The sequence below is a fragment of the Pseudonaja textilis genome, chromosome 2, assembly GCF_049901715.1.
Source record: "Pseudonaja textilis isolate UNSWEBS1 chromosome 2, rPseTex1.2, whole genome shotgun sequence".
Classification (NCBI taxonomy): Eukaryota; Metazoa; Chordata; class Lepidosauria; order Squamata; family Elapidae; genus Pseudonaja; species Pseudonaja textilis.
In genome coordinates this window covers 239,302,087-239,315,065 of record NC_141991.1, presented here as the reverse complement: position 1 = coordinate 239,315,065, position 12,979 = coordinate 239,302,087, and the positions used below count along the sequence as shown (strand labels likewise).

The 12,979-nt window shown below is 39.6% G+C and overlaps 1 protein-coding gene across 1 annotated transcript in view; it reads right to left on the bottom strand.

The window, feature by feature from the left end:
• The window catches only part of ADAMTS12 (ADAM metallopeptidase with thrombospondin type 1 motif 12), a 164,471-nt gene that overhangs the window by 40,552 nt on the left and 110,940 nt on the right, over positions 1 to 12,979 (bottom strand). The window contains exons 9-13 of the mRNA XM_087927399.1: positions 10,711 to 10,855; positions 5,578 to 5,670; positions 3,913 to 4,058; positions 2,373 to 2,542; positions 198 to 331 (exon numbers count right to left, since the gene is read on the bottom strand). Coding sequence (XP_087783525.1) covers positions 198 to 331; positions 2,373 to 2,542; positions 3,913 to 4,058; positions 5,578 to 5,670; positions 10,711 to 10,855 — 688 coding nt within the window. The remainder of the gene's footprint in view (positions 1 to 197; positions 332 to 2,372; positions 2,543 to 3,912; positions 4,059 to 5,577; positions 5,671 to 10,710; positions 10,856 to 12,979) is intronic.

Genomic DNA, 12,979 nt, shown 5'->3' with positions numbered 1-12,979 from the left:
CCAATCATCCCCTAACCCTATATTGCCTTTCAATTGCCTCTCACTTCTGAAATAATAACTTCGCCAACATAACATTGACCACCACTGACATACAAACTGGCACCAGTATATAAAACTGTAATCTGCCTGACCCATTTTTGCAAGTTTGCAAATCGGAAGTCCCATGAAGGTTCCAGAGAAGGAAACATACCCAATACCTTACACATGCCATTAATGCAGACATCTCTGTAGCTGTTTCCTTCAAAGCAAGGTGTACCATCAATTACCGCATCTAACATCTTCTCCGAAAAATGTTGGTTTGTAGGTTGGCATTGCAGCTCACAGGGATTAGCTGGGGAAATCCCAAATATTACATCAATAAAGCATATTTTAAAGTCACATTGTAAGCCTTTAATAATATCATCTTTCATTTGATACTAAGGATTCAAAGCTGTTTCTAAAAATTAGTATTTCAGTGACTCGGCCAACTAAAGTCAGTTATGGTCCAGTCTTTCTGCAGTTCCTAGCAGAGACTTTACAATTGGTACAAGAAAATTGGTATACAGTGGTACCTTGGTTGGTACCCTTAATTGGTTCCAGGAGGTGCAATGAGTACCAAAAATGATGAGTACAAATAATACGTTCCCATAAGAAATAATGTAGTGAGTCACAAGGCAACAGAACACTGCTTGTGCATTGAATACCAAACAAGCAATAAGACAAAATGTTCACGTCAAAATGTGCTGGGTACCAAATTTGATGAGTTTCGAAGCAGTTGAGTACCAAGGTACCACTGTAATGGAATGTGGGAAAGACCTTGGGATTCAGATGGTGGCAGTTCCAACTGAAGACACAGGAGAGGAGAGATGCTGCCAAGGGAACTCTCAGATAAGAGACAACATAGCCCTCAGGTAGATAGTGGATGGGGCAAGAGAGTCAGGTTTACCTCACCAAAACCAACAATTGGCATGAGTCATTTTACATAATGGAACTGCCATGCTGGTTCCTAAAACTGCCATAATAGTTGCTGATATTTACACATATTTGTAAATACTTTCCAAAACGATTTATTTTTAGCTGCATTTGTGAAGCCAAAACATTATTAGCGGGAAACCAGACTGAGAATTTTAACTTTTACTGCTTAAATGTTCATACTTTGAAAATACAATAATTGACCAGTAAAAGTTCTAAACTGTTTTTCCTTTTTCTTACCAGACAGAAAGCGTTAATTTGAACTTAGCCCCAACATGAGCTTTTAGGCATTTATGCACTCTGTTGGCAAGCATGTAATTTTCTTTTATCCTTCATATTCATTAATTCACCTTTTACCTAAATTTCTTTTCATTGACCCCTCTGTCAATATATATTTGTTTATTTTTCCCTCTCTTTCTTTGAAGTCAGCAACCCAAAATACAGGAATGTATAGTGCATTTCAAAATACTGAAATTGATCTCAGAATTATGTTCCTTTTTAGTAATACAGGAAAGAAGAGGAAAGACTTCTGGCTTTGCTCAAACCAAGGAACAGGAAGAACAACAACAATAAAAGAATAACCAAAAGGGGTAGTAGCAAAGAGTTGCTCCAGGAAGGCATTTTAGCTATTGAATCCAAGAATGCCCCCCAGGAAGGAATGGATTATTGGTCTTGACTTATAACCATTCATTTAGTGACTGCTCAAAATTACAATGGCACTGAAAACAGTGACATGACCAGTTCTCACACTTCTGACAATTGCAGTATCCCCATGATCACAGGATCAAATCTCAGGAGCTCGGCAAGCAAGCACCATGTATTTACAATGGTTCCAGTGTAGCCTCAACTGTAGTCCGCTCTATACTACAGATAGTCCTCAACATACAACAGTTTGCTTAGCGACTGTTCAAAGTTACAATGCCACTGAAAAAAGTGACTTATGACTGTTTTTCACCCTTGCAACCATTGCAGCATCCTCACAGTCACATGATCAAACTTTAGATGCTTGGCAACTGACTCACATTTATGACGGTTGAAGACTCCCATGTCATCTCCTTTTGCAAACTTCTGACAAGCAGAATCGATGGGGAAACAAATTCACTTAACAACCGTGTAACTGACCTAACAACTGTAGTGCTTCATTTAACAATTGTAGCAAGAAAGATCGTAAAATGGGGCAAAACTCACTTAAAAATTGTGTTGCTCAGCAACATAAATTTTGGGCCCAACTGAGGTTGTAAGTCAAGGACTACCTGTAGTAGCAATCTCCTTCTCCTTAAGGAACCTTTCTTTAATGCCAATATTTTTGAGGTATTTCATAAACTGTGCCTGTATTGACAAGAAAACACTCATCTAAACGAAATCTAGATTGTTAACCAGTATTACCAATATTGTTAGCAGATTATTTTCCCTTCCCTTACCTGTATTATAAATTGGAATCCATTGGTAAAATTCATTTTTGTAAGCAACTGTATCAAACTCACTGCACTGCATTTCACGGAAATTTGGTCTTGACTTTTGGCACCCTTTAACATTGCACATACGGTAGTGCTTCCTCTCCCCAGTGCAATACTTCCCTCCAAACTGTGGTCTAAAAATGAAGAAGTCACTTTTAAATAAAGAAATCAAACTTTTTTTTTCATCTTTTCTTTCCCAAGAGTCAAACGTATATAGAATTCCTGCCTCTCATTTTATCCTCACAGGATCGCTGGGAGATAAATGCAGAAAAGCAATTACATTGAATAGGAAATTAAAGATGCTGGTTACTAAAACTGCCATAAGAGCTTCTGGTAGTTATACAAATTTGATAATACCTTCCAAAAGTCTCACTTCTTGCACTTCTGACATAACTTTGGGCCAGTCACTCTCTCTCAGCCCAATTCTCCTCATGGGGTTGTTGTTGTGGGAAAAATAGGAGGAGGAAGGTGTGTTGGATATGATTGTCACCTTGAGTTATTTGAAAAAATAATAAAGGTGGGATACACATGAATAAATTAAATATAATAAAAATTAACATAATCCAACCACTGAACCAAACTGATGCTTTCTGAATCAAACTATAGTCTTTTTCTTCATTTTTTCACAAGAAGCAAATTACTTTCAGTTTTTGCTTGTTTCTTAGATTTGTATTTTGCCTTTTTTTCCCCTAGGCATTTCCACTCTAATTTTTTCAACAATACCCTTGTTAGGTAGCTTGGGCTGACAGAAAATGGCTGGTTGAAATTTAACCCAATTGGATTCGATGGCTGAGGGAATATACACATTCTTTCAGATACTATCAAAATTGGCAAAGTGCCTTTTATCTCTTCACACCAACTGTTCTATTATCTTTAAGTGGACAATGAAACTTATAACCGGACAAGAAAAAAGAACAAAAAGGAAGAACTAATCTTGAATGCTACATTCTATTTAATCTATCTATCTATCTATCTATCTATCTATCTATCTATCTATCTATCTATCTATCATCTACTTTAGTGCCTTTGGGTCTCTCTTGACTCCTGGCAGCTGCTTGGATAAGTCCTTTTGTCATTGCCTTTTCTTGGGGCTGAGAGAGGATGACTGGCCCAAAGTCACCCCATTGGCTTAATACCTATCACAGGACTAAAACTCAGAGTTTCCCAGATCTAGTCCCTTTAACCATGATATGGGGTCTTTCCATTCCATTGGGAGTAAGTTTTTAGAAGCTACATCCCGTAAGAGATGGTCAAAGTCCCAAGTGACCAGTCCTCCTATTTCTTCTCCCTCTGTATTTCTTCTTTCTCCCTCTTTTTTCCTCCATGCTGAGAAAAGATAACCGACTTGCAAAAGGCTAGAGTTAATGGGTGAAACCTTAGAAAAGAATCTCTATAGAGATCATTCCAAAGATAGGAAATGCCACCCTTCAAGGCAGCCATTCTTTAAGTACTCTGGAACCAGACTGTTAGTTTATAAGAAGATTGAAATCTTCAGTGTTCTTACTCTGGGTTATTGCAGTGTCTCTCTGCTGCCTGAATGCCAGCTCCACATGTCCGAGTACAGTGTGACCAGGGTGACCAGGATCCCCACGCGCCATTAATTGCTTCAGGGCTCTTACCCACTGTTATGCATTCACCTGAGAAGCACCACTGAATAATAAAGCAGCAAATGTGATGGGTCAGGGGGAAAAATCGAGTTTGGCATGAAAATACATGTCTACCACAGCAGCTCCTTGGTAACTAGCATAAGATAATTCATCTTTCATTCAAAGCCAAGGTTGAGCCCAACTGTTTATATGCAACTGAAGAGGTGTGAGATGTGACATGCTGATCCAAAGACATTGTTGCCTGAGCAGATGGGGAAAGGCTTATAGAACCCTTCTTGTGCCTGTTGGCTTCCTCGCTCTAGCTAGCTCATAGCAGATTGGATGATGGAGAGGGACACAGTCCCCTCCCTCAAACTTTTAATGAAGTTAGGGATTTGAAAAGAAAATCCCAGTTACGTAATCAATTGGCTAAAGTATATAGATCGGCTAGGTCTGGGACATAGCCTTTTGCAGCCAGAAAATTTTGGAGAAGATATATCATTCAACAATTTATTTACAGTTAGCAGGAACCCTTCCTTCCTTCCTCACCTCACCTCCCTTGAGTAAGTCAAATTGCTCCCACCCTTCCTTCCTTCCTTAATTAATTCCTTCCTTCCTTCCTTCCAAAATGTCTTCTGAAAAAGCCCTGTTCTAAAAGGATACTCAAGCCTTCTGCAACAGTTAAAAGTTCATATACAGTAATTCTATTCTTCAGTACAAGATGAATTGACCTAATTTTAAAAAGAAAATGTTCTCAAACGTAACCCACCAAATGGCATGCGTGTACATGAGTCTCCCCTAACCTGCTGTGTGTTAGAACTATCCTGGCTGTGGCTGCTTGAAAAATTTGAATGCGTCTCGGAGAAATGACTTCATTCATTATAAAATGAAGGCACAGCTTGGCATAAGAATAGTCCGCATCCGTTGACTCTGAATAAATCGAAGTTCCTGTGTAAAAAACTATTTAATATTTTATGTGAACAATCCCGTTGACACAAAATATTAAAATTCATCTGCTCAGGTATAAAACAAACTTGGATCTTCCAGAGATAGGGGAGAGTCACTTATTGCAATAAAAAGGCGAACTGGCGGGGAGGGGGGGTTAGAAAAGACAAACAAAAGAACGCTTGGTAGGTGGGAGAAGGAATCAATTATATTGCAGAAATACTTCAGCATTTGACACAAATAAATGCCTGGAACAGAGGCGAGATTCTGAAACTTTTTCATTGAGCTGTCACTGCTACCAACACATATAAAAAAACACACCCCTGATCTGCCACAGTAAAGAATTTATATTTCTACAGGAGGATGCAGGATTTGGCATCAATTTGAAAAGAGAACAAAGGTCTTGCTTCACCAGTGAAGAAAATGACAATATTCCGATGAGGATCAAGATTTCAGATTGAACTCACAACAGAGTTATTGCTGGGAGAAATGTTGAGCGAAAGCAAAGTTTAGACGCAGGAAAAGAAAATGTTGCCTAAGAGGCCACCAGGGTTTGGTTTGAATTCTCACAGCACTAATAAAACCAGACGGGAACCAAGCTACCTTTCCCAATTTTGTCTTCTCCATCTTATCATCACCTTATTCTCCCCACATCTTGTCCCATCTGCTGCAGCATCCAGTTTTGAACGGCAAGAACTCTTCACAAAGCACCACAAGGTCTGGCAAATATTCTGAAAGGACAATCATTTGAAATGTAATAATAACAGAAATCAATAAACACTTTATGGAATCCCGAGAGAACGTTAGAGGGCTGAGAATTACATTTGCTTGAAAGAAACATGGATCTTCCTTTGATAAACGTAGGAACAAAGAACAATGAAGCAGTATTGCACCAAGTGTTCTTCCCTTGTCAACTGGGGTCAAAAAAGTCCCAATGACAGATGTTAATGTGTAGATAGTTCTCGACTTACAACCACAAATTTCTCTTTGCTAATTTGTTAAGTGAATTTTGCCCCATTTTACAACCTTTAGTGACGCAGCTCTTAAGTGAATCATGGCAGTCGATAAGCTAGTAATTTGGCGGTTAAGTGGATCTGGTGTCCCCGTTGAGTTTGCTTGTCAGAAAGTCGCAAAAGGGGATCACATAATCTCGAGACACAGCAATGGTCATAAATCTGAATTTTGATCACATGATCATGAGGAAGCTGAAAAGGTTGTAACTTTGATAAATGATCTTAAGTCACATTTTTCAGTGTTGTTGTAATTTTAAACAGTCACTAAAAGAACTGTTGTAAGTTGAGGACTACCTGTATACACCAAGCCCTGCCCCTTTATTACATGCATCCAACATGTGCAACAAACATTAAAAAGGGGTGGGGCCATAGGTGGTATGCAGCAGGTTCTAACCAGTTCTGGAGAACCGGTAGTGGAAATTTTGAGTAGTTTGGAGAACCGGCAAATACCACTTCTGACTGGCCCCACCCCCATCTATTCTCTGCCTCCTAAGTCCCAGCTGATTGGCTGGGTCTTCTCTGGTTGCCCTGCACAGGAGAATGGAGCTGGAAAGCAGGTTAGTGGGGCGGGGAGGAAATAGGATTTTGCAGTAACCTTCCCCCAGGAGTGGGGGGGAATGGGGATTTTACAGTATCCTTCCCCTGCCAATCCTGCCAAGCCACACCCACCAAGCCACGCCCACAGAACCGGTAGTAAAATGTTTTGAATCCCACCACTGGGAAGAGTTTTGGTTGTGCAATCATAATCACCATTTTGGCTTTTTTGATGTCTGAAGATATATGTGCTTCTCAGTTCCTTCAGGAATTGGACCTGATACAATTATTTCTTAAACTTTGATTTCGTAAACTTAGTTGTTTGGCCAATTTTTTAAATGAATACAGAATAAACTTCCAGCAGAGAAAACATTGCATTTTGTTCCAATCCTATACTCGTTTCCTGTTAAGCAGCAAACATAGTCTCTTGAACTCTGGGGAATCTAGAAAAGTCCATGAAGGTATTTACATCTCATTAATGGATAGGGGCAGGGGAGAGAAAATATTTATCATCCCATTAAATCACCAAATCTAGTGTAAGCAGAATGGAAAATAGGAGGCATTTTTGCCTGAAGATTTTACATCAGTTTGAAAGGAATTTGGAACAACCCATTCCAACAATAACAACAAGTTGGGAAGTTCTGGCTCAGTATTGTAGCTGAAGCAAATTTAAGCTAGAATTTTGTTTGCTTCTTTTGACATGCTGTGCTTGTTTCCTTTGTGAAGGGAATCCTTGTCTCACCTACACCCTCAGCTCCTAATTCCAGGCCCTGACCTATAAGAGAAATTTGATGGTTTTTCCCCCCTCTCTCAGAGTAGGTTAGTCAAAAACAGCAGGCATAAATTTTTTTTCTTTTCTTCAACATAATTATCAAGATACTAGATTCCTCCCTTTTGGAGCTGAATGCACCTAAAAATCCAAGGCAGAAAACAAATGTACTCTTTTTCATTTTTTCCCATATGCCTTTTTCCAGTTTTTCAAATTATCCGAAAATATTGGTGGGGAAGGAGTTTGAAATATTTTCTAATATTATCATTTTACATGATGGTTGAATAGTTCAGATTTGAATTTAATCAAACTCCATCTGGACAAATATAATTGATCATGTGAAAAGGTAGAAATAGAGGAAGCCCTTCACTTACAACAGTTCATTTAGTGATCATTCGAAGTTACAACGGCACTGAAAAAAAGTGACTTATGGCTGTTTTTTTATATTTAGGGCCAAGTGTGGATATCAGAAACCATGGGATCAAAGTTTAGATGTTTAGCTCATATTTCATATTTATGAATGTATCAGCAAGCTGATTACCTATACTAAGCTGGCAGGAATAGCTAACACCCAAGAAGAGAGGCTCAAGATCCAGATGGATCTTGACAGACTAGAACACTGGGCTGTATCTAACAAAATGAAATTCAATGTAGAGAAAAGTAAAGTCCTACACTTAGGCAAGAAAAAACCAAAGTACACATATAGACTGAAACCAGACTCAATAGTAGTAACTGTGAGAGGGAACTTGGAGTCTTAGTGGACAACCAGCTAAATATGAGCCAGCAGCAGCAGCCAAAAAAGCTAATGCAATCCTAAATTGTATTAACAGAGGGATACAATCAAGATCAAGGGAGGTACTAATACCATTCTATAAAGCCTTAGTAAGATCACAACTATAGTACTGCATCCAGTTTTGGTCAGCACACTATAAAAAAGATGTTGAGACTCTAGAAAGAGTGCAGAGAAGAGCAACCAGGATGATTAGGGGACTGGAGACTAAGGCATATGAAGAATGGTTATAGGAACGGGGCATGGTTAGTCTAGAGAAGGACCAGGGGAGACATGATAGCAATGTTCCAATATTTGAGGGGCTGCCATAGAGAGGAGGGCTATTATCCAAAGTGCCTGTAGGCCAGACAAGGAATAATGGATGGAAACTGAACAAGGAGAGATTTAACCTAGAAATAAGGAGAAACTTTCTGACAGTGAGAACAATCAACCAATGGAACAGAAGTTGCACTCGGAAGTTGTGGGAGCGCCATTACTTGAGACTTTCAAGAAGAGATTGGACTGCCATTTGTCAGAAATGGTGTAGGGTCTCCCGCTTGGGCAGGGGGGTTGGATTAGATGACTTATAAGGTCCCTTCCAATTCTGATCATCTGTTATCTGTTACCTTTCCAACATTTGACAAGCAAAATGGAAATGTAATGATTCACTTAACAACCATGTTACTAACTTAACAAGTGCAGTGATTCGCTGAACAAATGTAGCAAGAAAGGCCATAATGTGGAGCAAAATTCATTTAACAAATACCTCTTTTAGCCACAGAAATGTTGGGTTTGATTGTGGTTATAACTTGAGGACTACCTGCATTACGGTGTTTTAAATTCATATATAATTAAAAGGGATAAAAACAGTTAAACTGAATATTTGCGGAATATTTCATTACTTCTACCTTCTTTTGAAATACCTTTGAGAGACTACCTGCAAACCATGAGATCCCCAGTTATTCATCCCCTTTAGGCCACATGTATCCTGTGGCAGATATGTAGGAATATTTTACTCAAGACATTGGCTTCCTCTAATCTGGCATTTGTATTAGCTATACAGCTGCCATAGTTCACAAGCAATGGGAAATTTCTGCTTCAGAGTTTGGAATCCACTGCTTTGAAGCAACATTTCTATGTGGTTTGGTGTTCATGGCAGAATAACAGAGTTGGAAGATCTTAGTTAGTCTTCTAGTCTAGTCCTGCTCAGGCAGGAGACAATATAACATTTCAGACAAATGGTTGTTCAATCTCTTCTTAAAAACTCCCAGTGTTGGAGCATTCACAACTACTGCAGGCAAGTTGCTCCACTGAGCCCTAGTCCTTCTTTTCATTAAACTAGACATAGTTTCAGCAACTGTTTTTTATATGATTTAGCCTCCAGTCCCCTAATCATCTTTGTTACTCTTCTTTGCACTCTGTCTAGAGTAGTGTTGTCAAACTTAAGGCCTACAGGCCGGATTCAGCCTGTGGGGTGCTTAAATCCATGGGGCCAGCCTGGAAATATCAAAGTACTGGCCCACGGTGCCTCTGGCTGCTAAAGCAGGCCGTGTGTGCCCCCCCCCGGCACCTCGTTTTCACCCTCCATGGTCTCCTGCAGCACACTGCTGGCCGAAAATGGGCTGAAAACCAGGCCAGAAATGCAGAGGTGGTATTCAACAGGTTCTGACCAGTTCTGAAGAACCGGTAGCGGAAATTTTGAGTAGTTCAAGAGAACCGGCAAATGCCACCTCTGATTGGAGATTTTACAGGATCCTTCCCCTGCCATGCCCACCAAGCCACGCCCACAGAACCGGTAATTTTTAAAAAAAATGAATTCCACCACTGTGAAAATGGGCCAACAAATGGTTTGAGAAAGGATTGAAAACAGGCCCAAAACAGGCCAACAACAGGCCAAAACAGCTGGAAAACGAGCCAAAAAACATGCCCATAGCGGGCCAAAAACAGTAAAAAATGGCCAAAAAAGGCCATGCGGACCATTTTTAGCCGGCAGAATGCTGCAGGAGGCCATGGAGGGTGAAAATGAGGCACAACCATTTTGGCTGGCAGGGTGTTGCAGGAGACATCTGTTTCCCACCCCGTTCCCCCACCCTCGGCCTGCGGAGGAGAACTATAATGCTGATCTGGCCCTTAGAAAAGTCCAGTTTGACACCCCTCATCTAGAGCCTCAACATCTTTTTTTTACATGGTGGTGACCAAAACTGGATGCAGTATTCCAAGCGTGGTCTTACCAAGGCATTATAAAGAGGTATTAATACCTCACATTATCTTGATTCTAACCTTTTGTTAATGCAGCCTAGGATTGCATTGGCTTTTTTGGCAGCTGCAGCACACCACTGGCTCATATTTAAGTGATAGCTCACTGTAAAGGCAAATAAAGAAGCTTTAGGATACTGTGAATCATACTCTTTAGCACTAAGCATGGTTGAGCTGGTTGTTTTGAAAGTGCTCCCTCTGCCTTTTTAACTTTTCAACTGCTCCATTTTTAATTTTGTTTTGATTCTGTATTTAACTTTGTTTTAAACTACTCTTTTTTATATGATTGTACAGTTTTATTTGTAAACCAGAGTTGCACAGGTGAGAGGGGTGGTATAGATATTTGATAAATCAGTAACATAAGGATAAACTATGATCATTCCTGTTTTGTTTTAGATGACCACCCTCAATATTGGATACATGAACTTACGTCCACTTGATCGCAGAATGTTGCATTGGGTCCATACTGTAACTGACACTGGTGATGAACATCATAAATGACTCCAGGTGCAATGAATGGTGGCTTCAGATCTTTCTTCTTGGGAACATCATCCAGACAAAAGCCCAATCCATGGCTGCAATGGACATCTAGGATTAATTCTTCATAAATTATGGGGGCAGAAAGGAGCGTTCAGTATAATTGTGGGGCAATTATAGCAAAACAGTCATATTTCAAGGAAGGACAGAAATACCAACCAGTCCTTATCTTCTATGTCAACCACTAACTTGGTTCCTTCTAAATGTCTTGCATTACAAGTCGCCTACTAGATGGTGGAGACTAAAGAAGTAGTTGATTGAATGGCTAATCTAGTGACACCAGTGAGGAAAAGGTGACTCTGCACTTCCAATAAAAATAATAAAATGGAGAAATTGATGATGGAGAAATCCTTACAAGCCTGAATGTTCATGATGGCTCTTGTGAGCCCTTACTGCAAAAAAATATTATATGTAACTGTGTGTAGGATGTGAAGATACTGTTCTGTTCAGTACTGGTCAGGCAACAGCTTCATCAGAGCATCCTGTTTTGATCAGTTCTTTTTCTAATAACCTAATGAGATGATTCAGAGTACGATGATGTGATTTAAGAGGCAAGGCATAGGAAAAATGTTGATCTCGGAATATTTTGTTTAAAGCAGTAGATTAAAATTCCAAACTCTCTTTTATGGCCTCTCCTACTGCCCCCAGTTCACATCAGCAAAATTCAATGTCAATTAAAATCAGAGTCTAATCAATCAAGCTTGACTCCTGGTGACTTATGGACACATCCACATGTTTTCCCGACTACCCTTGCCATATAAGCAGTTAAGTAACAGCACACAAATGTCCACCTATTTGGTGTGGACAATTAAGTAAAATATTCAATTTAAATAAAAGTTTCTACAAGCTAAATACATTTTCAGAGTGGGAAAAATCATCTAAAAAGGGTGAAGAGGGATAAGTACTAAAAATTGTGTTGTTATATCACTGCCTGCCTTCTGGAGTCATTGATAATGCAAGAGGAGGAGGAGGAGGAGGAGGAGGGGAAAGGAGAAGATGACATGACATCAGTAAAATAAGATTTATAGTTCACTTATAGAACTTGTCATTCAGCAAGATAGACCTCATTGTTACAGGATCTAATCTAACAGAGTGTTAAATTGCATCAGTGAAACTGGCAGGGATTACCCTATTCCTGCTGCAGCCCTAGAAGAATTCTCAGAATGTCTTCTAACGCAGGGGCCTCCAACCTTGCAACTTTATGACTTGTGGCTGAGGAACTCTGGGAGTCCACAAGTCATAAAATTGCCAAGGTTGGAGGCCCCTGTTCTAGTGCATCATCCAACAATCTGAAAGGCATTTGAGAAATGATTTGGAAACTACATTGGGAAGATAAGAAGAATTTGCATCGTTAGAAGTCTAATAATGTGATCTTGGATTTCATACTCCTAAGAAAAGTGTGGCATTTGGTTTAGGTGGCTTCACTTAGCAAGACTAGTTTGAAATTAAAATGGGATATAGCAGGGGAAATTAATTTTGCACATGAAATTCCCTATAGCAATAGCACTTAGACATATATCGCTTTGCAGTGCTTTACAGCCCTCTCTAAGTGGTTAACCGAGTCAGCATATTGTCTCCGACAATTTGGGTCCTCATTTTACCCACTTTGGAAGGATGGAAGGCTGAGTCAACCTTGAGCCTGGTGAGACTTGAACTGCCAAATTGCAGGCAGCCAGCAGTCAGCAGAAGTAGCCTGCAGTACTGCACTCTAACCACTGTGCCACCATGGCTCATGAAATGGTCTATTCTATAGCACAGAATGCAGCTGGATTAGTTTTTATCCAAAATAAAGACAGGTAGGATTAATCAACAAAGGGAGAATCCCAATTACAATTAGTTCTCTATCACCAATTGGCTATCTAGCTTAGTGATTATTCACAGCTACAACAGTGATAAAGAAGTAATGTGATCAAACCTCACATTTATGACCATCACAGGTCTGTAAAAGAAAGGAAAGTCAAAATAAGATCATAAGCACAGACACTGTTTTGCTTAGCAACTTCTTTGCTTAACAACCAAGTTGATCGTTCCAATTATGATCCCTAAATCAGGATTACTTGTAGTGATTAACAGTATATTCAAGATAATACAGTACATATATTATCCAACCATCACTGAGCCTGACTTGAGTACTGTTATAACAGTATATCAGCACAAGATTT